The sequence below is a fragment of the Danio rerio genome, chromosome 9 (genome assembly GCF_049306965.1).
Source record: "Danio rerio strain Tuebingen ecotype United States chromosome 9, GRCz12tu, whole genome shotgun sequence".
Taxonomy (NCBI): domain Eukaryota; kingdom Metazoa; phylum Chordata; class Actinopteri; order Cypriniformes; family Danionidae; genus Danio; species Danio rerio.
Window position 1 is genome coordinate 53922999 of NC_133184.1, and position 27002 is coordinate 53950000.

Sequence of the window (27002 nt, forward strand, 5' to 3'; positions counted from 1 at the left end):
AGCTTTTACACACGTTACTGGTATCTTGAACATTTTTTTAAAACCTGATCATCGTTTCATCTCCAGCAATCATGGCAGCAGAAGAGCGGCGCAAACACAAGGAGCAAATGAAGATCCTCAAACAACAGGTCAGAAATCAGCCATGCCTTCTCAGACTGTTTCAAGCATAATAATAAATAAATAAGTGGAGGACGAGGATATGATGACAGAATTTTCATTTTTGGGTGAACTATCCGTTTAAGATCAGCCTTGAACTCTAATGCTAATTTTAGTTGATGCATAACATGCTTGAGACTTAAAAATTCATCATTGCAAATTAAAATGCAGATCATAATTTCTCATTCCCACCTACTACAGGAAAAGTTCAGGAGAATCCAGCAGGTCCGAATGGAGAAGGAACTACGAGCTCGACAGGTTTTGGAGGTATATATATATAAATGTATTCATATTTAAAGAGCATACAAACTGCTAAGGTCAATATTATTAGCCCCCTAAAATTATTATTATTATTATTCGCTACAGAACACACCACTGTTGTCCAGTGACTTGCCTTGATAAGCATATACAGTCCAAACATTTACATTTAGGGTAATTGTGTTATACAGTAAATAATATGTATGCAAACCTAATATTTTGATGGAAAAGTTGTCAGCTTTGATCACTTTTTATTATAAAAGTTGTGAAATAGTTTGAATAAACATGGGTCTAAATGTTTTGTTTATAAAATCATTTTTTTTAAATTATATAAATTCATTCATTCATTCATTCATTTTCTTTTCGGCTTAGTCCCTTTATTAATCTGGGGTCGCCACAGCGTAATGAACCGCCAACTTATGCAGCAAGTTCTTATGCAGCTGATGCCCTTCCAGGTCCAACCCACATTCACACAACATCCACACACGCATTCACACAAACACTCATACACTACGGACAATCTAGCCTACCCAATTCACCTGTACCGCATGTGTTTGGACTGTGGGGGAAACCGGAGCACCCGGAGGAAACCCACGCGAATGCAGGGAGAACATGCAAACTCCACACAGAAACGCCAACTGAGCCGAGGTTCAAACCAGCGACCTTCTTGCTGTGAGGCGACAGCACTACCTACTGCGCCACTGCTCAAATACAGTAGCTTAATTTTGAATTATGTTGCCTCTGTGGAAAGTAACTTTTTAACCTATTGGGAATTTTTTTTATTTATTTATATATATATATATATATATATATATATATATATATATATATATATATATATATATATAAAATCCCGAACGATTGTTGCATGTCAGACTGGAAGAACATGGCTCTCATGTCACACTTTAAGATCTCAGCTGTCATAAAGTCAGACTGAACGGCAATGAAGATGCACTAAACACGAAAGAAAACGCCTTCAGAGTTTGACGTCTTCCACCTGTGAAACTTTCACTATCCCGCGTTCTGAAATGATTCCTCACAGCAAACATAAACAATCTGTAGCGGCAATTTTGCACATGACGTGTCTCAATAATAAAACCAGGAAGAAAACTGTGTTCACATTTCCCAGCCGTCATTTGAATTATCGCAGATTGTGTGATCAAATTCAGAGCTCCTATTGGTTCTTGGATTCACGCTTATTTCAACTGTTGTACGCTGCAGGAAAGTGTCTGAAATCTTCTGACACTGCCAGAACTTCATCAGAGGACAAATCTGATCGCAACGGGCACTCAGCGGCTGTCTGTGAACATGTTAAACCAACTATCAAAGATCACAGATTTTAGCCTAGGAATCTTTTAGGATTTCCCAAGTTTGTCTGAAATGACAAAATCGTGGCTGAAATCTCAGTGTGAGCAGGGCTTTATGTTGTCAAATTAGAAAACTTTTAAAGTTTAAAAATGCTTTATATATAACTTATGTGATATAACAATCAAAATGTTTTGTTTGTTTATATGTTGTTGCATGTATTATATTGTGTTTGTTTATTTAATTTTATTTATTTGATTTTTTTTGTTTCATTTAATTTATTTAAATTTTAATACAATTTTGTTTATTTAATTCTATTATAATTAAAAAATATATATTTAATTTTAATTTAATTTAATTTATTTAATTTAAATTTTATTTTTTATAAAATTTATTAAAAACATTTTTAATTTAATGTAATTAATTTTATTTAATTTATTATTTATTTATTTATTTAATTTATTTAATTTATTTAATTTTATTTATTTAATTTAATTCATTTTAAAAATTTTATTTTATTTTTTTTATTTAATTTTATTTTATTAAGCCGCATAACTGTCAAATATGTTTGTTCGCAGGCTAAAAGGAAAAAGAAGGAAGAGGCTGTCAGCGCCAAAATCCTAGAAGCTGAAAAGCGAATAAAGGTGGTTGCTTGTTCATTTTGTATGTTTTAATTATTAATGCATTTACACCAATGTTTTCTCTGAGCAGTTTATTTCATTTTCCTACCGTGTCCTAATTTCATGATTATCTCAAATAATTTTCTAGACTGATTCCTAACAGGATCATCATTTATCCTAATAAACACAATGAGCCCAATAATAGTAAACTCAGAACAGGGACAGATTTATATTTATTTGGTAAAAGCAAAAATAATGTTGAGTGCTTTAAATTCACAGCCACAGTTGTTAAGGTTTAAATAATACCAACACATCTGATAAATGTAAAGGTAAAGGATTTTATAAGATCAGAAACCTCATTTATAACCGATCTGACATTGACCCAGTGCATATTTTAATGCATTTCTGCAGGTGAATTGAGCGAGACATGAAACTGCTTGTTTCTCTTTTTACATTAACAGTCAGATCCCACTCCACCACACGCCTGTCAATCAAAGACCCAGACATTTCAATATACTGTGAAAATAAATGGAGGAAATCCTATCAGTTTATGACATCCCTCCATCTGCATCCCTGTCTCTCGCTCTCATCTCAGTAATGGAAATCAGGGAATATTTGCAGCTTTTAATTTAGTTTTCTATCTCTTTCTGAAGGAGAAGGAGCTGCGCAGACAGCAGACCATCATTCTTAAGCACCAGGTATAAGAAAATCTATATGAGCCGTTTCATCAGCAATATTGCTCAATATCTGATTTTTTTGACAATAAGGTTTACGATTAGTAAGGGATAATTCACCAAAAAATTCATATTTACCAACTATTTACTCTCCCTCAAGTTTTATTTTTCTGTTGAAAGCACACAAAAAAGATGTTTTGAAGAATGCTGAAAACCTGTAACCATTCAACCATTGATTTTCTTGTCGGCTTAGTCCCTTTATTAATCTGGGGTCGCCACAGCAGAATGAACCGCCAACTTATTTAGCACATTTTTGCACAGCGGATGCCCTTCCAGCCACAACCCATCTCTGGGAAACATCCACACATACACACTACAGACAATTTAGCCTACCCAATTCACCTATACCGCATGTCTTTGGACTGTGGGGGAAACCGGAGCACCCGGAGGAAGCCCTTGCAAACGCAGGGAGAACATGCAAACTCCACACAGAAACGCCAACTGAGCCAAGGTTCAAACCAGCGACCCAGCAACCTTTTTGCTGTGAGGCGACAGCACTACCTACTGCGCCACTGAGTTGCCCAACCTGTAACCATTGACTTTTATTGTAGGAAAACAAATACAATGGAAGTCAATGGTTACAGGTTTTCAGCATTCTTTTTCAAATATCTTCTTTTGTGTTTACCACCAAAAAAGAAACTCATATTTTATAGTGCATCGTTGGTAAAATGCATAAAAGTGAGAGTTTTTGAGTAGTAGTATTAATATAATAATATATTAGTGTTATTTTTAAGACATTTGACATATCATAAATAATAGATTTGCTTCTGTATTGTTTGTTTCTTAATTTAAAAAAAGTTTTTAAGGATCATTTTTGTTGAAAATATATTACTATTTTATTGTACATCAATTATGAATTTATTAATTAGACTTTTTGTTATATTTACCGATGTAAGACTGTCATACTATACTAGTAAATAATATTATTTTTTAAGGTTTGAATCAAGTAAAGGGCGAGTAAATGATGACAGAATTTTCAGTTTTTGCGTGAACTGTCCCTTTAATGTCGTTTTGGGCTGTTGAATGCTTGACTATGATTGGTCAGTGAGCCTCATAAAGCCAAATAAAGGTTTCGAGTGCATAATAAAAAATAATTTTGGTGTGTAGTATAATAAATAACATTTACTAATGGAATCTTATAATAACATGTTACCAAGTAAATGTTTTTAACGCCTTAATTGTCGTTCCTGCCATAGGGAGACTTAAGTTTACATCACTTTTTTTGCAATTAAATCCTAATCTAATCATGACAAACTACAGGGTGGGCCATTTATATGGATACACCTTGATAAAATGGGAATGGTTGGTGATATTAATGTCCTGTTTGTGGCACATTAGCATATGTGAGGGGGCAACTCTTCAAGATGGGTGGTGGCCATTTTGAAGTCGGCCATCTCAGATCCAACTTTTGTTTTTTCAGTAGGAAGAGGGTCATTTGACGCATCAAACGTATTGGGAATTTCACAAGAAAAACAATGGTGTGCTTGGTTTTAACCAAGTTAACTTGGTTTTACTTTATTCTTTCATAAGTTATTTACAAGTTTCTGATGTGTTCAATGTGCTGCCCATTGTGTTGGATTGTCAATGCAGCCCTCTTCTCCCACTCTTCACACACTGATAGCAACACCACAGGAGAAACACCAGCACAGGCTTCCAGTATCTGTAGTTTCAGGTGCTGCACATCTTGTGTCTTTACACCATAGACAACAAATAGTGGGGCCATTCTTCATTAATCGAAACCTCAAGGCCACTGGATATTTGAAATAGCTCCATGATGATGTGTTTCCCTCTTTATGCACTGTAGCTGGCACGTTCCCTAAGTTTTTCCAGCAAGATGGTGCACCACCACATTATAGGTGTCAGGTCCGAGCATTCCTAAAACAACAGTTTCCTGAAAAGTGGATTGGTCGTCGTGGGCCGGTTTAATGGCCCCCAAGCTCTCCCGATCTGACCCCCTTAGACTTTTATCTTTGGAGTCATCTGAAGGCAATTGTCTATGGTGTGAAGATACAAGATGTGCAGCACCTGAGACTAAGGATACTGGAAGCCTGTGCTGGAATTTCTCCTGTGGTGTTGCTATCAGTGTGTGAAGAGAAGGAGATGAGGGCTGCATTGACAATCCAAAACAATGGGCAGCACATTGAACACATCAGAAACTTGTAAATAACTCATGAAAGAATAAAGTTATGTTAAAACCAAGCACATCGTTGTTTTTCTCGTGAAATTGCCATTAAGTTTGATGTGTCACATGACCCTCTTCCTATTAAAAAATCAAAAGTTGGATCCAAGACAGCCGACTTCAAAATGGTCACCATGGTCACCACCCATCTTGAAAAGTTTTCTCTCTCACATATACTAATGTGCCACCAACAGGACGTTAATATCAACAACCATTCCCATTTTATTAAGGTGTATCCATATAAATGGCCCACCCTGTATATATCGTTGGAAAGGTCAAAGACTTCTAAATACATGCTTTTGTATTTTGTTAATTAGGAAGAGTAAAAGATTAAATTACATTTTACAACCTGTCAGACCATTTACATGTCAGACCATTTACAATTACGCTTTTAAACCTTCATCATAAAGCAGTCATGACAAGCTATATATCAGGTGTGACCAACCCTGTTCCTGGAGAGCCACCTTCCTGCAGATTTCAGTTGCAACCCATATCAAACACACCTGCCTGTAATTATCACGTGGTGTTCAGGTCCTAATTAATTGGTTCAGGTGTGTTTGATATGGGTAGCAACTGAAATCTGCAGGAAGGTGGCTCTCCAGGAGCAGGGTTGGCCATCCCTGCTATTTATCTTAAGCTTAAAATGTCTAGTCTTCATATCTGGTGACTGATAGATATCACTAAGCACCAGCTATTTTATAATTGGCAACCAGGATGCTTCTCACACTTCTCACAGCAATCCACATGTACTATTTTGTTTAGATGTTTTTTGGAGGCTAAATTCAAATTAAAAACCATCAATCTGCTCATGCTACTTCCGAATGTTATGCCTACTTTACAAATATTGTCGAAAGTATGAAAAAAGCAGGGGGCGTTCTCGTATGATCATCAATGGAAACTGGAGGTCATCTATTGACATGTTCAAAATGTGGGGGCTAAAGTTGAGGGATTAAAGGGACAATTTTAGCTAAGAATGGAAATTAAATCAGTGTTATTTAATATTTTTTATTATCAACTGTTTCTCTAAATGTATTATGTGTAATCTGTCCTCCGGGGAGTTGATCAGTACGGTTGTATGCATTGATTTATTGATTGATTTTTGTTCTTGCTTTGCCAACTCTCTCTCTGCCAGGAGTTGGAGAGACATAGACTAGATATGGTATGGGTATGTTTACTTCTGTACGTCTAACCCGTTGTGAAATGCTTGTGATTTGGGGTGCTTTGCTCTTTGACCGCTTCATCTTCTTGCATGACGCCTGCTTCATCTTGCCTGCAAATGGAGAGAGTATGAGATAATCTGAAAGCTAGTGAGCTGCCTATGTAGTGTGCGTTTTAAGGGAGCATAGATGCGGTCCTGATAGATCATGCAGATATGTTCATTATACTGCTTGCAGATTGAGTGATTTTATAGTGCATCGTTGGTAAAATGCATAAAAGTAAGAGTTTTTGAGTAATAGTATTAATATAATAATATATTAGTTATTTTTAAGACATTTGACATATCATAAATAATAGATTTGCTTCTGTATTGTTTGTTTCTTAATTTAAAAAAAGTTTTTTAAGGATCATTTTTGTTGAAAATATATTACTATTTTATTGTACATCAATTATGAATTTATTAATTAGACTTTTTGTTATATTTACCGATGTAAGACTGTCATACTATACTAGTAAATAATATTATTTTAATATTTTTAATGATGCCAATAGTAATTTGGCCAATATTATGAAGTGTTTCTAATATTATTGGGTTTGCGCTGAATATTTTTGTATATTTACACGATTTGTTTAGCAGTATATTATGCTCTAAAAAGGCAGCTCACTGTTTTGGAACCAAGACATTACTGTGTGCATTTGTTGAAACACGTCATCAGCAGTGCTGTCTAACGATTAATCGTGATTAATCACAAATACAAAATAAAAGTTTGAATTCCCGTAATATATGTGTTTTTGTACTGTGTATATTCAGGATCTGTATATAAGAACACACACATAATGAATAATACTGTAATTTAAAAATATTTAAATACACTTACTGGCCACTTTATTAGGGACACCTTACTAGTACCAGGTTAGACCCTCTTTTGCCTTCAGAACTGCCTTAATCCCTCATGGCTTAGATTCAACAAGGTACTGGAGATATTCCTCAGAGATTTTGCTCCATATTCACATGATAGCATCACGCAGTTGATGTGAATCTCCCGTTCCACCACATCCCAAAGGTGCTCTATTGGATTGAAATCTGGTGACTGTGGAGGCCATTTAAGTACTCATTGTCATGTTCAAGAAACCAGTCTGAGATGATTCACGCTTTATGACATGGCGCGTTATCCTGCTGGAAGTAGCCATCAGAAGATGGAGACACTGTGGTCATAAAGGGATGGACATGGTCAGCAACAATACTCAGGTAGGCTGTGGTGTTGACATGATGCTCTATTGGTACAAATGGACCTAAAGTGTGTCAAGAAAATATCCCCACACACCATTACACCACCACCATCACACCACCACCATCAACCTGAACCGTTGATACAAGGCAGGATGGATCCATGCGTTCATGTTGTTGATGCCAAATTCTGATCATACCATCTGAATGTTGCAGCATAAATGGAGACTCATCAGAGCAGGCAACATTTCTCCAATCTTGTATTGTCCATTTTTGGTGAGTCTGTTTGAATTGTAGCCTCAGTTTCCTGTTCTTAGCTGACAGGAGCGGCACCCGGTGTGGTCTTCTGCTGCTGTAGCCCATCCACCTCAAGGTTGGACGTGTTGTGTGTTCAGAGATGCTCTTCTGCAGACCTCGGTTGTAACGAGTGCTTATTTGAGTTACTGTTGCCTTTATATCAGCTGGAACCAGTCTGGCCATTCTCCTCTGACCTCTGACATCAACAAGGCATTTGCGCACACAGAACTGCCGCTCACTGGATATTTTCTTTTTTTCAGACCATTCTCTGTGAACCCTAGAGATCATTGTGTGTGAAAATCCCAGTAGATCAGCAGTTTCTGAAATACTCAGACCAGCCCGTCTGGCTCCAACAACCATGCCATGCTCAAAGTCACTTAAATCAATTTTCTTCCCCATTCTGATGCTCGGTTTGAACTGCAGCAGATCGTCTTGACCATGTCTACATGCCTAAATGCATTGAGTTGCTGCAATGTGATTGGCTGATTAGATGTACCTAATAAAGTGGCCGGTGAGTGTATACAGTACACACATTGTTCCATAAACAACATCTTTTATTTTCTATGTGATTAGTTGAGATGAATCATTAACAGCACATCAGTCACATGATTTTCATCTGTTGCTGGAAACTGGATTGTGATCATCAATAGTCTCAATAACCTAAATATTCATTCAGATGTTTGCTTGTTTTTCATTAACGTGTTTGTAAAGCTCCCCAAGCGTCTGTTTAAAACAAGCAATAAAAAAAATGAAAGCAGCTTTTTATCGGCTGCCTCATTAAATGGTGTTTATTATTGTAATAACTTACAATAATAATGTTCACACAGTATTCTGAGAAAAAGTATTAGTCTACTGATGTTGTCTCCCTCCATCTCCTCCTGACTGTCCCGCACTAAAATCCTCAAGCTGACCATAGACACCTGCAGTTTTAATGCGTGGAAAACTCCAAATGCTTTAATGCAGATGTGTAGGAACTGACCAGCGCTGGTTAACAGATCTGCTTTCAGCTAAACGCTTTACTAAACGCTCGTGCTTCTGCACTATCTTTACATTATTCGCTATGCCAGTCATCTGTTATCATTTCGTTTTATTTGGTGATCAACTGTTTCTTTATTTTTAGATATGAAATATGTTTTAAGGCTGCACGCTGGCTCAGTGGTTAGTACTATTGCCTCACAGCAACAAGGGTGCTGGTTCGAGTCCCGGCCAATTGGCATTGGTGCGGGTTTCCTCCGGGTGCTCCAGTTTCCCCCACAGTCCAAACACAAGCGCTATAGGGGAAGTGATGAAGTAAATTGGCCGTATGAGTGTGAATGTAAGAGTGTATGGGTGTTTCCCAGTACTGGGTTGCAGCTGGAAGGCCATCCGCTGTATAAAACATTCTGGAATAGTTGGCGGTTCATTCCACTGTGGTGACCCCTGATAAATATGGGACTAAGCCAAAGGAAAATTAATGAAAGTATGTTTTTACATGTTTGCCTTATTCATTGACTTTTTTCTTTGTCTGCTATTTTGTTAACACTTTTGTTTGCTTGCTTTGTCTTTTTCTGTGTTGCTTGCTTTTTCTTTTTCCCTTTTAGATGTTTATCTGTGTAAATTAGTTAGTTTGTTTTAGAACTTATTGTTGGATTATATTATATTGTTGTGTGATATTTTAGTTTTTAGCATTTATAGTTTTATTTTGTTGTCTAATTTTTAGCTTCTGTGATTTATTATTTATTTAATTCTTTCTTTCTGTTGTGCTTGTTCTTTCATTAATTGCTTAATTATTTTTTTCTTCCTTGCTCATTTTGTTTGGTTTGTTAGTTTCACTTCAAGTCTTTTACTTATTATATTTCTTATATACAGTATATTTCATATATATATATATATATATATATATATATATATATATATATATATATATATATATATATATATATATATATATATATATATATATATATACATACACACAGTTGAAGTCAGAGTTATAAAATATTTTCCAAATGATGTTTAACAGAGCAAGGACATTTTCAAAGTATTTCTGATAATATTTTTTCTTCTGGAGAAAGTCTTATGTGTTTTATTTCAGCTAGAATAAAAACAGTTTTTTCATTTTTAAACTTCATTTTAAGGACAAAATGATTAGCCCCTTTAAGCTAATTTTCTTTCCAACTGTCTTCAGAACAAACCATCGTTATACAATGACTTGCCTAATTACCCTAACCTGCCTAGTTAACCTAATTAACCTAGTTAAGCCTTTAAATGTCACTTTAAGCTGTATAGAAGTGTCTTGAAAAATATCTAGTCAAATATTATTTACTGTCATCATGGCAAAGATAAAATAAATCAGTTATTACAGATGAATTATTAAAAGTACACTGAAAAGAATATTCAGAGATGATTCCTTGGATTTACTCAATTTTTTTACATTTAGTGGCTGTAAAAAATTTATTTGGGCTGAATTTAAATAAACAAATTTTTTATTAAATTGAAATTGTTTGTTTAAATTCAAAATAAATAAATTGTTTGCAACAGACATAATTTTTTCAGTGTATTATGATTAGAAATTTGTTGAAAAAAAAATATCTTCGCTAAACATTTGGGGGAAATTGGGGAAAAAATAAACAGGGGGTCTAATAATTCTGATTTCAAGTGTGTGTGTGTGTGTGTGTGTGTGTGTGGGTGTGGGTGTATGTGTGTGTGGGTGTGGGTGTGTATATATATATATATATATATATATATATATATATATATATATATATATATATATATATATATATATATATATATATATATATATATAGCGGAATGAACCATCAACTTATCCAGCATATGTTTTACACAGTGGATGCCCTTCCAGCTGCAACACAGTACTGGGAAACACTCATACACTATGGCCAATTTAGTTTATCCAATTGACCTGTAGCGCATGTGTTTGGACTATGGGGAAAACTGGAGCACCTGGAGGAAACCTGCGCCAACACAGGGAGAAAATGCAAACTCCACACAGAAATGCCAACTAGCACAGCCGGGACTCAAACCAGCGACCTTGCTGTGAGGCGACAGCGCCAGCCACTGCGCCACCCTTTAATTTTATTTTGGTGTTTATTCTGGGATTGGTTTTCTCGTGTATTTATATTGTGATCTTGTGATCTTCATTCATTATTTTGTTAAATTGTTTGTCGTTTAACTTTTGTTTATTCTTTCTTTTGAGTCTTTGTTGATTTTTCTGTGTTTTCATTTAACATTTTTATTCTGCTATTTGCTATTTCATAAATTTTATTAGTCACACTTTTTATTTTCTTCCATAATTGTGTTGTTATTTTATTATTTTTTTATTTGCTCTCTTTCCTTTTATTCTGTCCTGTGTAGTTTTGTTTCTTTATCTACCTCTAATGTGTGTGTAGGAGCGGGAGAGACGTCGTCAGCATGTGATGTTGATGAAGGCGATGGAGGCCAAGAAGAAAGCAGAGGTATGTTTGTAAATCTCCTTTCATCATTTTTTTCCTCTCTCCATCCTTTTGATGACACTTCTGAACTGTTTCTGCAGGAGAAAGAGCGACTCAAACAGGAGAAACGAAACGAGAAACGACTGAACAAAGAGCGCAAACTGGAGCTCAGACGTCTGGAGCTGGAAATGGCCAAAGAGCTCAACAAACCCAATGAAGACCTGTGTCTGGCGGACCAGAAGGTGAACCACAGACGCCTTTCATTCATTGATTCATTCATTCATTCATTGATTCATTCTTTCATTTAGTCAGTTAGTCAGTCAGTCAGTCATTCCTCTTTTCGTTTATTCATTCACTAATTCATTCAGTCAGTCATTCTTTTTTTCATTCAGTCAGTCATCCATTAATTTGTCAATTAGTCAGTCAGTCAGTGATTCAGTTAATTTATTCATTTAGTCAGTCAGTCTGTCAATCATTTGTTCAGTCAGTCAGTCAGTCTGTCAGTACTTGTTCATTCATTCATTCATTCATTCATTCATTCATTCATTCAGTCGGTCAGTCAGTCAATCAGTCAGTCAGTCTCAATCCTTTGTTCAGTCAGTCAGTCAGTACTTGTTCATTCATTCATTCATTCATTCATTCATTCAGTCAGTCAGTCAGTCTGTCAGTACTTGTTCGTTCATTCATTCATTCATTAATTCAGTCAGTCGGTCAGTCAGTCAATCTGTCAGTTAGTCAGTCAGTCTCAATCCTTTGTTCAGTCAGTCAGTACTTGTTCATTCATCCATTCATTCATTCATTCATTCAGTCAGTCAGTCAGTCAATTCTTTGTTTATTTATTCAGTCATTCATCCAGTCAATCATTCATTCCCTCAATTAATCAATCATTCAGTTAGTCATTCATTCAATCAATCAGTCAGTAATTTATTAATTCAGTCAGTGATTCAATAATTCAATCAGTCAGTTATTCATTTATTTATTAATTCCATCAGTCAGTCATTCTTTTGTTCATTTATTCATTCAGTCAATCGTTCATTTGTTCAATCACTCATTCAGTCAGTCATGCATTAATTTGTTTCAGTCAGTAATTCATTTGTTCATTCATTCAGTCAGTCAATCCTTTGTTCATTCATTCAGTCAGTTAGTCAGTCAGTCCTTCATTCAATCATTCATTCATCCATTTACTCAGTCAGTCAGTAATTCATTTGTTCATTCAGGCAGTCTGTCAATCCTTTGTTCATTCATTCAGTCAGTCAGGTCAAAAATTCAGTCAGTAATTAATTAATTAATTCGTTCATTCATTCATTCATTCATTCATTCAAGCAGTCGATCATTTATTCTCTCAATCAATCAATCAATCAATCATTCAGTTAGTCGTCCATTCATTCATTTAAATAATCAGTCAGTCAGTAATTCATTCATTCATTTAATCAGTCAGTCAGTCAGTAATTTATTTGTTAATTCAGTCAGTCTGTCAATCCTTTGTTCATTCATTCATTCAGTCAGTCGATCAGTCCTTCTTTCGTTCATTCATTCATTCATTCATTCATTCATTCATTCATTCATTTATTCATTCATTCAGTCACTCGGTCAGTCAGTCAGTAATTCATTCATTCATTCAAGCAGTCAATCATGTTTTCTCTCAATCAATCAATCACTCAGTTAGTCGTCTATTCATTAATTCAAATAATCAGTCAGTCAGTAATTCATTCATTCATTCATTTATTCTTTTATTCATTTATTCATTCATTCAGTGAATCATTAATTCAATCAATCATTCAGTCAGTCAATTGCTCATTTGTTCAATCAATAAGTCAGTAATTTATTCAGTCAATCAATCAGTCAGTCAATTGTTCTTTCGTTCAATTATTCATTCAGTCATCCTATAATTAATTAAATAAATCAGTCAATAATTAATTAATTAATTCATTCATTCATTCATTTATTCAGTTGTTCATTAATTAATTAATAAAATTGCTAAATAATGAATGAATGAATTCATTCGTTTGTTCATTCAGTCATTTGATCTTTTGTTTTTTTCATTTGTTCATACAATATCTAACTCTATATTGTTTTACACATTGTTTGTGTCTAATATATATGTTTTGTGCCAAGTTGCTGTGTTAATAGGCAGGAAAAAAGATATGCAAAGTACCTCCATCCATTCAGTGTTATACAATAGTGCTCTGCTTTGCGTTGGGCTGCGTTTAGCGTTTTGGACTTTATTCTGTGATAACCTCCTGTATCTACTTTACCCCTAGCATATTACCCTGCCCTTCTTGAGTGTATAAGTCTGTCTGTGTGTGTGTGTGTGTGTTTGTGTGTGTGTTTTCAGCCTCTGCCGGCTCTGTCCCGCATCCCTGGTCTGCTGCTGCCGGGTGGATGTTTCTCAGACTGTCTGATGGTTCTGCAGTTCCTGCGGTGTTTTGGGAAGGTCCTGGGGTTTGACCAGAGCGCTGACGTGCCATCGCTCGCTGTGCTTCAGTCTGGCCTGCTGAATGTGGGCGACAGCATGGGCTTCATCCAGGACCTGCTGGTGCGTTTGCTGTCTGCTGCTGTCTGTGACCCAGGACTGCCTGCAGGACACAGGGTGAGAGAAGAGTTTGTGAGGGTGCTGTTTCATTAGCTATGTTTCTATCCAAAGATGGCGATTTAGATTAATGTGCAACTGGAATAATGCATTAAACATTTGGGAATGAAGCACTGTTTTCCATTCATTAAGGCAAAGAGAACCAAATCATCACTTTCAATATATATTTACAGTTGAAGTAAGAATTATTAGCCCCCCTGAATTATTTTTTCTTCAATTTCTGTTTAACGGAGAGAAGATTTTTTTTCAACACATTTCTAATCATAAGTTTTAATAACTCATTTCTAATAACTGATTTATTTTATCTTTGCCATGATGACAGTAAATAATATTAGACTAGATATTCTTTAAGACACTTCTATACAGCTTAAAGTGACATTTAACGGCTTAACTAGGTTAATTAGGTTAACTAGGCAGGATAAAGTAACTAGGCAAGTCATTGTATAGCGAAGGTTTGTTCTGTAGACTATCGAAACATATAGCTTAAATGGGCTAATAATTTTGTCCTTAAAATGGTGTTGAAAAAATTAAAAACGGCTTTTATTCTAGCCGAAATAAAACAAATAAGACTTTCTCCAGAAGAAAAAAATATTATCAGACATACTGTGAACATTTCCTTGCTCTGTTAAACATTAATTGGGAAATATATAAAAAGAACATAAAAATTCCAAGGGGGGCTAATAATTCTGACTTTAACTGTATATGGAGTATATCTCACCTATTTGCCTAGATTTCTCTTGAATTGTAACATTCAAATGTAATATAAAGTGTTTAAATATGTATCTTTTAAATGATTTGTAGCTCCCCATGTTTTACTGTTTATAGTTGTTGTTAGTAAAAAGAAGAAAATCAAATCAAAGCATATGCAAGATCTATAAGTCTCTTTCTGAATGAGAGATTATGTAAGTTAGATATGTATTTTCTTTTGAAAACTCAAAATAAAAATAAATGAAAAGAATATGAGTAATTACATAGTTGAAAGCAGAATTATTAGCCCTCTTCGAATTTGTTTCTTCTTTTTTAAATATTTTCCAAATTATGTTGAACAGAGCAAGGACATTTTGACAGTATGTCTGATAATATTTTTTCTTCTAGAGAAAGTCTTTTCTAAAAAATTTGTTTTATTTCGGCTAGAATGAAAGCAGTTTTAAATTTTTTTAAAACACCAAAAATTATCAAAATGATTAGCCCCTTTAAGCTATATTTTTTCTAGATAGTTTACAGAACAAACCATCATTATACAACAACTTGCCTAATTACCCTAACCTGCCTAGTTAACCTAATTAACCTAGTTAAGCCTTTAAATGTCACTTTTAGCTGTATAGAAGTGTCTTGAAGAATATCTAGTCAAATATTATTTACTGTCATCATGGCAAAGATAAAATAAATCAGTTGTTAGAGATGAGTTATTAAAACTATTATGTTTAGAAATGTGTTGCAAAAAATCTTCTCAGTTAAACAGAAATTGGGGAAAAAATAAACAGGCTAATAATTCAGGAGGGCTAATAATTCTGACTTCAACTGTATATGTAATACCATTGCCTAAATTGACCGTTAAATTTCTTAGACCTAAATTAAAGAAGGAAAATAAAGAGAAAAAAAAGTATATATCTGAATAAAAATAGAATAAGTAAAGGTGTAAAAAAAAAAAAATGTTTTAATACATGTAAAAAATTAATTAAAAATACCCCATGCACCAATGTAAAGCTTATTTTAAACTCTGCATGAATCAGAAGCTGCAACAGTTTTTTTTAGTTTTTTTTCTCCATATTGTGAAATGGTTCCTAGACAAGGGAGGGCAAGTTTATTTATATAGCACATTTCATACACTGTGGCAATTTAAAGTGCTTTACATAAACAAGAATAAAAAAAGACAAGTATAAGAAAAATAAAAACAAACAAACAAAATGATTAAAAACAGATAAAAACAGATAAAAATGTAAAAACTGGTTATAAAAAAAAAAAAAAAAAGACAATAGTTCAATCTGTCGGATGCAGCACAGTGCCCATTTAGTAAAGGCACAGCTAAGCAGATGTGTTTTCAGTCTTGATTTGAATGTGCCTAATGTTGGAGCACATCTGATCATTTCTGGAAGCTGATTCCAGCAGTGAGGAGCACTGTTAGTAGCTGAAAGCCGATTCACCCAGCTTTGACTGAACTCTTTGATTTCTAGTTTATTTGATCCTAAAGATCTGAGTGATCTGTTGGGTTTGTATTCAGTCAGCCTATATGTAATGTATTTAGCTCCTTGGCCATTTAGTGATTTATAGACAAGTAATAATACCCTAAAATCTATTCTGAAATCAGCTTCCAGAAATGATCAGATGTGCTCCAACATTAGGCACATTCAAATCAAGACTGAAAATTCATCTGCTCAGCTGTGCCTTTACTGAATGAGCACTGTGCTACCTCCTAGAGAAACGAAATTAAATAAGGAAACAGAGAGTGTGGCTTGTTTTCTCTACTGCAAACTGATTGGGTGTAGTGAAGTAGACATTTTATTCAGAAAGATGTGGGAAAGGGTTTGAGGAGAGTTATTATAACCTACCAGACTCCTCCAGCTCACCATTTCTGTTTGATGTCAAAGCTGGAGGGGCGTGTTTAAGTATCTTAGCCACACCCCATACCTCAGACAGACCTAATCTGAGAATTGAACTGAAAACAAACAGTGCATTTTCAGATTTACATTTTTTAGATTACAAGGGCAAACTATTTTTTTTCTCTTAAATACACGCTCAGATAAATTGTTCAGCACAAAACTAGCACTGTGAGCTCACAAAATCAATATGCTATGATCTGATTTCATGTGTACTTTAACTTCGTATTTATTGTAATCCGTTTGTATGATCTGATCAGGTTAAGACGGCTCTGGGAGATCATGTGAGTAGCGTCATTCTGAACCGGGATAATGTGTCCGAGGTGCTGCAGATCTATATGGAGGCTCACTGTGGAGAGACTGAACTGATGCCGCTGGCCGAGAGCCTGAAGACCAAAGCTTTCCAGGCCCACACGCCGCCACAGAAAGCCTCCATACTGGCCTTCCTGGTCAATGAGCTGTCCTGCAGCAAGAGTGTGGTCAGGTGTGTAGCATGAAGAGTACTGCATTTATACAGTTATTAGCCCTCCTGTGAAAATCTGTGTCCTTTTTAAACATTTCCCTTGTACTGATTAATGGAACAAATATTTATTTAAACATTTAAAATAGTGCTGTCAAGCAATTAGATATTTTGATCTAATTAATTACATGCTGTGGCGATTAATCAATCGAATTATTTGTATATAATTGAACATACAATACAATGCAATATTTATTTATAAAGCACAACTTAAACATTTTAAAACAGTCAAAGTTGACCAAAAACTGTGCATAGGTGTAATAAAGACAGAAAACAACCACACACACATGTGAAAAGCCCATAAATATATATAAATAAAATAAAATTAAATTAAATTAAATTGAAGTTTGGTTAATTAGGCAAGTCACTGGACAACAGTGGTTTATTCTTTAGCCATTAAAAAAAGAGATGTTTTAGGAGGGCTTGCTAATAACTGGACTTTCTCCAGAAAATTTCCCATGAGGGCTAATAACTTTAACAAATTTCTAAGGTGTTTTTATTTTTACATTTGTTCCTCTAAAAGTTATTGTTTAATTATTGTTTAATTTTAAACTATCATATGTGATGCACAAATTTCTGAATCATTTAAAATGATTTTTTTTTGTTTGTTTTTAAAGGTTTTTTTTGTTTCTCTGTGTTTAAACACTGTATTTAATGTATTCATTCAATTTTTTCTTAATTTAAACGAAAATAAAATTGAAGTAAATTTATTTGGGTACAAAGAAAACTCTCTGTTAAATGTCAGTGTGGGATCTTTGGCCTTACATATAACCCAGTGTGCAAGAAATCTTAGTATTTCTCAGTCTTCTCAATCTCGTCTGCAGCTGGTACAAAATGCGGCTGCTAGACCACTCTCTGGCACCCGCGAGTATGAGTCAGTAACTCATTTTTAGCTGCACTTCACTAATTACCCATTAAATACAAAATTGATTTTAAAATTTTATTATTTGTTTACAAAGCCGTCAATAATCTTGCTCCTCACACTTGCTCTGTCCTATATCCCCTCTCTATAATTGTGATCTTATGATCTCAATTTACTCACCGTGCCCAGAACACGCCTTAAAAAACGAGGTAATCGAGCGTTTGCTGTTGCTGGCCCTAAACTTTGAAACACTCTACCAATTCACATTAGACTTTCCTCCTCCATTTCTGTGATTGAGTCTATTTTAAATCTATTTTCTCTCACTTTTAATACCAATTGATCACAGTTTTATTGCTTTTATTTGTTAAATGCTTCTTTAAAAAAAAAAAAGCTTCTTTAGTAATCCTATGTACAGCACTTTGGTCAACTTTGGTTGTTCTTAAATGTTCTTTTTAAATTAATATTCTATTGCATGAATATTTGCTAACTTTTTTTGTAAAAGTTAATTGTATAATCATCTACAGTATTTTCTGTACGGACAATCCACTTATTTGTTTTATTGTGCAAATGTCTATCTATAGCCAATTTTTGAGACCTCTAAATTCTGAAAATAATCATATTTAAATGTATCATAATATGTGAGCCTTATAATAATATTTGAAAAGGTTTGCATACCTATTTTTTTTTAAAGAATCATATTTACTAAAGCAGACATTCTGTTGTATCATATATGCTTCTTAAAAAACTATATATGCAAACTTTTAAAAAAAAATGTTTAATAAATCAAATTAAAGCCATAAGACTTTACTATTGTTTCATATGTTGGATTTTTACAGGGTTATCCCAAATTTTCTCTTTACAATACATATACATGTGAGAATTTGGTCAAGCAGTTATGCAAATAAGAATGTCTGAAATGTTTGGGGCTCTATTTTGACGATCCATGCACAAAGTGCAAAATGCAGGGCGCAAACGCATTCAGGGCATGTCAGAATCCACTTTTTGCTATTTTAAGGGCGGAAAAATCTGCTTTGCGCCGTGGCGCATGGTCTAAAAGGGTTGAGCTTATTCTCTTAATGAGTTATAGGTGTATTTAGAGAATAAACCAATCAGAGTCTCATCTCCCATTCCCTTTAAGAGTCAGTTGTGTCACGCCAGAGCGCATTTGCTATTTACATGACGGACTTTGTAAAGTGGAAAAAGCATTTCACTAGCAAGAAAACAGTTAAACAGAGCATCTACAGCGCGAGAATGAGAGATAAGGCCTCCTCATTATCTACTTTCACTTTCGCTCTCGTGTATAGTGAAACCTTGTACGCACAGACATCAATTAGCCTATACATTTTTTAAATCACACTGAACTGAGCTAAACTGAACTGAACTTAAACACTAAAAACTGAACTACACTGTTCCAGTTACTATGCTTTGACACAATCTACATTGTAAAAGCGCTATACAAATAAAGCTCAATTGAATTGAATTGAATAAATAATTAATTTGTTTCAAAACTATTTATAAATTCAGTTCTAATTTCCAACAAACAAATAAATGAGCAATGATAAAGAAGTGTGGTCAAAAACCTGAGTTGTATCCAAATACACATGCTGTGCCCCATATGGTCTAAAATCTGCAGGTGGGCAAATCTAAGCTTGTTTTTAATAAGACAAAAATAAATAGGCATATAAAAATAATACTGCTAATAATGATAACATTATACAAAAGCAAATTGTTATGATAAAACTGAAAAAGCCCCCCCTGAGATAAAGAAGGCATTAAAAGGATGGTTTTTATATTTATGTAGGCTAGAAAATAATGATTCGTAATATTTAAATCCTTCATATTTATATCCTATACATATCCTTATTATATCCTATATATATATCCTTAATATTTTCATTCTTTTTCATATGTTAAGATATTTGCGTATTGCTCTACGTCTTGTGTGTATTAAGCAGTGTGTGAGCAAGGCGCACAACTAACGCTCTCTATGCTGTACAATAGGCCAGCTTTGTACTGATCTATTGAAAAATCTATTATAGTTTCTCAAAATAGCAACGCGCCAGCAATGAGCCTCAACACGCCTCCCTTTTTAGACCAGAACGCCTGTGGGTGCACATATGAGCGCAAATACATTTGCTATTTAAACAGCGTTGCGCAAAACGTCAAAACAACTCCTGCTCCAAGCTGAAACTAGCAAACAAGTATTGCGTTCCGCCTTGCGCCACATTGCGCTGGGTGTGTGATAGGGCCCATGATGTTTAATGGAAACAATTTAATCTCCTTTGCTCTTCTTCTTCTTCTTCTTTTTTTTTTTTTTGCAGTGAGATCGACAAGAACATCGACAATATGACCAACCTGAGACGAGAAAAAAAGTTTATTGATGGGAGTCTGCGAAAGTAAGACTTTTCACATAGAGATATGTATATAATAGTATAGTATATATAACATACAAAATAAGCAATAAGGATACATGTGCAAGACAAGGTTATTTTAATTATCGAAAAGATGAAGACTAAAATTTTTAATCATTCTTGTTAACTGATATAAAAATAAAAGCGAGAGTTTTTAAAAAAACTAGAACTAACTGAAACTGTATTGTGTGCGTACACAATTAGCTGAAACTAACTAAAACTATAGCAAAACCCTCCTTCGTTTTCGTCTTTGTAAATGTATTTAAAGGGCGCCAATGATAAAAAATATACTTTTCAAGCTGTTTGGACAGACATATGTGTATATATAGTGTATAGACCGTCATATTGGGGTGAAATAAACACACCCACTCCTTTTTTTTTTTCAATTTAACAACATAAAAACGGTGGACCAATTGGAGCGGTTTTCAGACCGACCGCAACTTGACGTAGGAGTGCGTTCCCCCCCGCCCACCGAATTGATTGACAGCTAAGCGCATTAACAAGTCCTGGTAGTCACATGTATATGTCAACAAGACCAGACGTGCGCAAAGCAACCGGGAATTAAAGGTCTGTTCAGTTCGCTAGGATCAGCAATCATCATCAAATGTAATCAAGAGTAAGTTTCACATGTTTAAATGTTTTAAAACAGTGCATCGCATTACTAAACTGTTCTTGTTGACATATTGGAGTAAAAACATAGACTGAACTTGAGGCCGGGTCATCTGGTTTGATAAACTCACTGCACAGACAGTGTCACTGTTCTTCTTGGAACCGCAGATCGGGAAATGGCGGGACTGCAGTATAAACTCGCACATCCTCCTAAACTTCAGCCATCATTCCAACATAGGCGCACGCGCGCTCTAAACGAAAGCGGAAGCCGCGTCTTTATAGCAACCTCACAACCTCTCCAATGTGGCGCCTCACGATATTTGCAAACAAGTCATAGGGATCATATTTATTATCATTTGACAGTAACGGAGGAACGCCGCGAGTGAAGTAAGAGTAATGATTAATTTTCTCTAATATTTACTTGAGTACACATTTTTGAATGTACTCAAAATGCATGTTACCCAATAATTTTACTCAAGTAAATGTAACCAAGTAAATGTAACTCGTTACTACCCACCTCTGAACACAAACACCATAAAATAGTATCAGGAGAACACAGTTATACACAAATTAAGTATATGGATATATGCGTATGTACATAAAATAATTATAACTTACAATAGAAACCAAAACTAATAATGAAATGACAAGTTTAGTTTCCGAGACCCAAAGTTTCAACTTACAATCTGCATTACTTTGGAGAAATGTCAAACCTGATCCGTCAGAATGCATTTTGCAATGTAAAAACACAATTTATATTTTTAAAAAAAATCTTACACATAATAATACCTTCTTTAAAACTGTTGTTGTTCAGGCTGAGAAGCATCTATGCTAAAAGGATTGGGAGAAGAGAAAGCAGTGTTATAGGAGACGAGGGTCAAACCAGCGGGACTCCTGTCAACAGCAGGAAACGCAAGCGTAAAGGAGGAGAGAGTGATGATGAGGAGGAGGAAGATGAAGACAGTGATGAACCGGAGGACGAGGAGGAAGATGAGTTTGGGGTGAAGAAAGGGAAGAAAGCCGAGGCGTGTGAGGAGGAGGTGAGGCAGAACTATGAACTAACAATGAACAACACTTGTAGAGCATTTAATAATCATAGCTCAACATTTACTAATGCATTATTGACATCCAAATTTGTGCTTGTTAACATTAGTCAATGCACTAAGAGTTAACGTGAACTACCAATGAACAACTGTGTTTTCATGAACTAACATGAAGAAATACTGTAGTAAATGTGTTGTTCATTTTTGTTCATGTTAGTAAATGCATTAGCTGACAATAACTAATACAGCTTTATTGTAAAGTGTTACCAAGAGAAACAATGCAATATGGTTTGTGGTGCATTCACATGTAAACATTTGTTTTCTCTTATTGAGTCTTTGTAAGATGGAGTTTATCAGAAAGTGTCTGGTGCATATAGAGAGGAGATTGTGTTTCTTTAGGTGCTTCTAGTCAAATATAATCAATAAACACTATTTTAGAAGAACGCGAGTTTGCTTGATGTATCAGTGCTTGATCAGCTGATTTTGGTCTTGTTTTGCAGGATGAAGGCGATCAATCCACAAGCATTGAGGAGCTGGAGAGACAGATGGAGAAGCTTAGCAAGGTAAATTAACATCAGGATGTAGTTTATTAAATTATTACATCAAATTCAAATCAAATAATATTTTATTTGTCACATGCAGAGTCATACACATTATGATATGCAGTGAAATGCTTACACAACCACTTGTGTCCTTGAATTAGTTACAACAACAATTATTTTAAAATTAATAATGATAACAATACAATCTGGTCGACACCTTAAATATACAATATTTGATATAAGACTTTTGATATGTGGCTGTAGAAAAAAGTACAAGGTATAAAAAGATGTCTCTAAAATACTTAATTCTGATTGGTCGATCACAACATTCCATCGTATGTTATTCCTAGATAACAACCCATTAAACTAATAGTACTACTCATCATGTTGACCAGTGGTCCTCAACCAGTGGTTCAAATGGTACCGAACCACACAAGAAATCATTAATTATTTCCATTTTATATATTATCAGAGTCTAAACAATGAAATTAGAGTCTAAACAATCTTTTATATTGAAGTCTTTTATTTTGAAAAATGACTGTATTCTCTCGGTCCCAAATTTAACCTACAAGCAGCAAAATGAGTAGAAAACATTGAAAGTTGCCTTGCTAAAGGCCCAGCGAAGAACCCATGAACTGCCAAGGAATGAATCCGCAACCCACTTGTCAACAAATCAGGTGAATCCACCATGTTTGTGGAAGAAGATCCACAAAGATGGATATCGCAAATAATGAGGGCCTTTTAGGGGCTGTTCACATATCACGTCTTTTTTAGAGTTTGCATAAGTTTGTTCTTTTCAACGGAGGTGAGCGTACGAGCGGCGTGACGTGCTCGCGCCTTCCAGACGCACACAATTCAATGAATTTCATGAGCGCACTGATAGTCACGTGACAATAATTGACCAATCAGCTTCAGCTTGCATGGAATATTCACATTTCAGTAAGACTAATTATCCCAGACAAACCCAGAACACACAAACACTGCAGCGCTTTGTAATTTTATCCATAAATAAAACTTGTATCAGAGTTACAGCAATGTTTTGTCAGCTTGTCATCCTCTAAGAAAACGTTTGATGGTCACCTGGCCACCTACAACCTACGAACGAATCATTATAGCTCGCCCAAATATTGTACTTTCCTAACAAACAATAAATTAATGGAAAAAATATTTATTCAGCTTCCAGATGATGTGTACATTTAATTTTAAAAAATACAATACGCTCATGACTAGTTTTAAATATGGTGACATTTTTATTCTGCCTAAAATACATTATAAAACAAAGTGTAAATTAAACCTCATGCAAGACAAAATGAGGAACACAGATCTTCTGTTGTTGTATGTCATCTGTGGAGGACATCAGATATTATGAAAATTATTTGCAAGACACCACAAGCTGAACTCATTAAATTTATTAAAACAAATGTCCTTCGCAGAGGACAAAAATTAATAAGGTGGTCTCAGGAGCATTACATGTCTATACTTGCTTTACATTTGAGTATTTTACTGAGTGAAAGAGGTCTGATTCGTCCACTTGCATTTTTCTAAAAAGAGCTAGTATTTGAGCAAATGATGAGAGAAAGAGCTTCAGATTTAAATACATTTAAAAATGGACATTGTGTGTGGAAATGTAATGATTGATTCTTTTCACATCTTTTGGGACCTATGGTTATGAGCTTTGGATCCGAAAGGACAAGATTTCGGATACAAGCGGCCGAAATGAGTTTTTTTTTCGAAGGTTGGCAGGGCACACTCTTATGGATAGGGTGAGGAGCTCTGACACCCGGGAGGAGCTCGGAGTAGAGCCGCTGCTCCTCCACATCCAGAGAAGTCAGCTGAGGTGGCTCGAGCATCTGTTTCCAGGCATGTCCCACCGGGAGGAGGCCTCGGGGAAGACCAAGGACACGCTGGAGGGACTATGTCTCTCGGTTGGCCTGGGAACACATCGGGATCCTCCCGGAGAAGCTGGAGGAAGTGTCTGGGGACAGGGAAGTCTGGGGTTTTCTCCTAAGACTGCTGCCCCCACGACCCGGCCACTGAAATTCAGCAGAAAATGAATGAATGAATAAATGAATGAATTAATTAATGAATGAATGAAAATGGACATTGCAATATTTAGTTTTTCTGCTATATGTTTTGCCAGATTACTTGAAAATGTTTGATTGTAGGGGAACACATCTACGAGGCTTAGCATAATCAAGTACGTTCCCTTTTAGAATTAATATTAGTATCCATTTCTCTGTAAATATAGCTAGTACAAGCAGTTTTATGAAACGGGTATATTCATTAAAATAATAGTTTGCTCACCTAACATCTTTAGGAATTGAAAGAAGTTACATTTAAATTCAATTTAGTTATTGCAATTATATGTATCGTGATTTGTCCTGTTAATTAAAATTGTAATCTTTATTTTCCCCCAACATATTAATTTAGGTGTACTAGTTTTTGGACTGTGATCTTCAGTTTTATTTTTTTATCAGATTGGGGTGGTATGTAAATTGACTGGTATGTGGAAATCTATGGATTTCTGCATGCCAGATTCTGTGTGGGTCTAATTATCAGAGATGAGATGGATTAAAAAAAACAATGAATATGTCTTGTGGTTTGTCCTCCAGCATCAGACTCAGCTGCGCCGGAAGCTGTTGGAGGCGTCTCATTCTCTGCGCTCCATCATGTTGGGTCAGGACAGATATAAGAGACGATACTGGGCTCTGCCTCAGTGTGGAGGAGTCTTTGTGGAGGCTCTGGAGAGCGGAGACGGTAAGACAAACAGCATCATCATGCTATATTGCAATTAAATAATCTCTCAGGTACAAGCTTTTAAAGACTTTTTTAAGCACAGAAAAAGATAGTATTATAGATTTTAAGAAAAATTATTACCAAAACTGTCTGGAGCTCCAAAGGGTCAATATACATGGCCTACTGCTACAGCTAAACCTTTGGTCACTCGTGCAGATGACAAATGTCGCTTTCAATGATGCCAGCAGTGAAAACATTAAGCTGTGAATCAATGTAAATCTGTCAACCTTCACTGTCTTTCCCACATCTGGGAGAGTTACAGCGTGGAAAAACCCAGAAGAAGCGTACCATCCAGACTGCTGCATGCCAAGAGTGAAGCATTGGGGTGATCAGTGTTGGTATATCATGGCATTCCCTAGGCCCAATACTTGTGCTAGATGGGCGCTGGGTCACTCCCAAAGACTTCCGAACCATTCTGGAGTACAATGTGCACACAATGGATCAAACATTGTATCCTGAAGGCGGTGCCATGTATCAGGATAATAATGCACCAATACACACAGCAAGACTGGTGACAGAGTGGTGTAATGAACTTGAAAGTAAAGTTGAACATCTCCCATGGCCTGCACAGTCACCATAGACTAACATTATTGAGTCACTGCGGGGTGTTTTGGAGGAGCGAGTCAGTAAAAGTTTTCCTCCAGCAGCATCACATAAAAACCTGGACCCTCCCTATTGTGCATGAAGAATGCCTCGAAATCCCTCTGGCCACTGCGCAGGACTTGTATTTGTCATTCTCAAGACTAATTGATGCTGTATTGGCAGCAAAAGGAGGCCCTACACCATACTAATGAATTATTGTGGTCTAAAATCAGGCCTTTCAGTTTTAAGAAGTCTCAAATACACTGAAATATTGGGTGGTAGGTCTTAAATCAATTTAAACAAGTCTTAATTTTCCTAAATTGGGCCAGCACCAGAGGCGGGAGTAAATCACACATGTGGAAGTTACAAGCAAGTCTCAAGTCATAACCTTCAAGTCTCAAGCAAGTCACGTCATTTTTTGTTAGACTCAAGTCAAGTCAAGTCACTGCTTATTTCAAGTCAAGTCGTAGCTTAGTCTAGCAGGTCACTTTCAAGTCAATCTAATTATGTATGTGTGTGTGTGTGTATATATATATATATATATATATATATATATATATATATATATATATATATATATATATATATATAGATATATATATATTAGGGGTGTCAAAATTAATTGTTTCTTTGGTGCACCGCGATGCAGATGCGGACAATTCTGTATCGGTTCAGTAATAATCATAACCGGTTATTATGTACTGACGTCATTTATCTCCTATGCACTCTGTCGCGAGGGAGGTGAGCGAGAGTATTTACAACACTCAGCCAACTCAGGGCTGGTCCGTGGCATAGGCACCATAGGCAAATGCTAAGGGCGCTGTACATCCAGGGGGGCGCCAGAAATGAGCGCGGTTCAGTTGGTTTTGTTTTCGATATTCTTGACACACATTCAGTTACAGACGGCAATAACTCAAAAAAAGCTTACCCTAAAAAGATCTAAAGTGTGTTTCCTACAAAAAGACAAAGCTGGTTATGTTTCACAGCTGTCTTTCTTTTTGTTCGTTCGACAGTACGAGCACTGCTCCGTTTAAGCCCTCGCAATATGTGTTTTGCCGGGATAGCTCGCCCTGAGAGGAGC

The 27002-nt window shown here is 35.5% G+C and overlaps 1 protein-coding gene across 25 annotated transcripts in view; it reads left to right on the top strand.

The window, feature by feature from the left end:
* The window catches only part of baz2bb (bromodomain adjacent to zinc finger domain, 2Bb), a 131997-nt gene that overhangs the window by 91130 nt on the left and 13865 nt on the right, over positions 1–27002 (top strand). For 14 of the 25 annotated variants that reach the window (XM_073913255.1, XM_073913265.1, XM_073913259.1 and 11 more), the window contains 12 exons: positions 67–128; positions 358–423; positions 2298–2363; positions 2993–3037; positions 11328–11393; positions 11471–11611; positions 13705–13959; positions 16817–17040; positions 20260–20334; positions 21773–21998; positions 22502–22564; positions 25156–25300. In XM_073913255.1, coding sequence (XP_073769356.1) covers positions 67–128; positions 358–423; positions 2298–2363; positions 2993–3037; positions 11328–11393; positions 11471–11611; positions 13705–13959; positions 16817–17040; positions 20260–20334; positions 21773–21998; positions 22502–22564; positions 25156–25300 — 1434 coding nt within the window. Of the gene's footprint in view, positions 1–66; positions 129–357; positions 424–2297; positions 2364–2992; positions 3038–6384; positions 6418–11327; positions 11394–11470; positions 11612–13704; positions 13960–16816; positions 17041–20259; positions 20335–21772; positions 21999–22501; positions 22565–25155; positions 25301–27002 lie in introns of all 25 variants that reach the window. The other 11 variants (XM_073913262.1, XM_073913252.1, XM_073913261.1 and 8 more) reach the window with 2 other exon arrangements.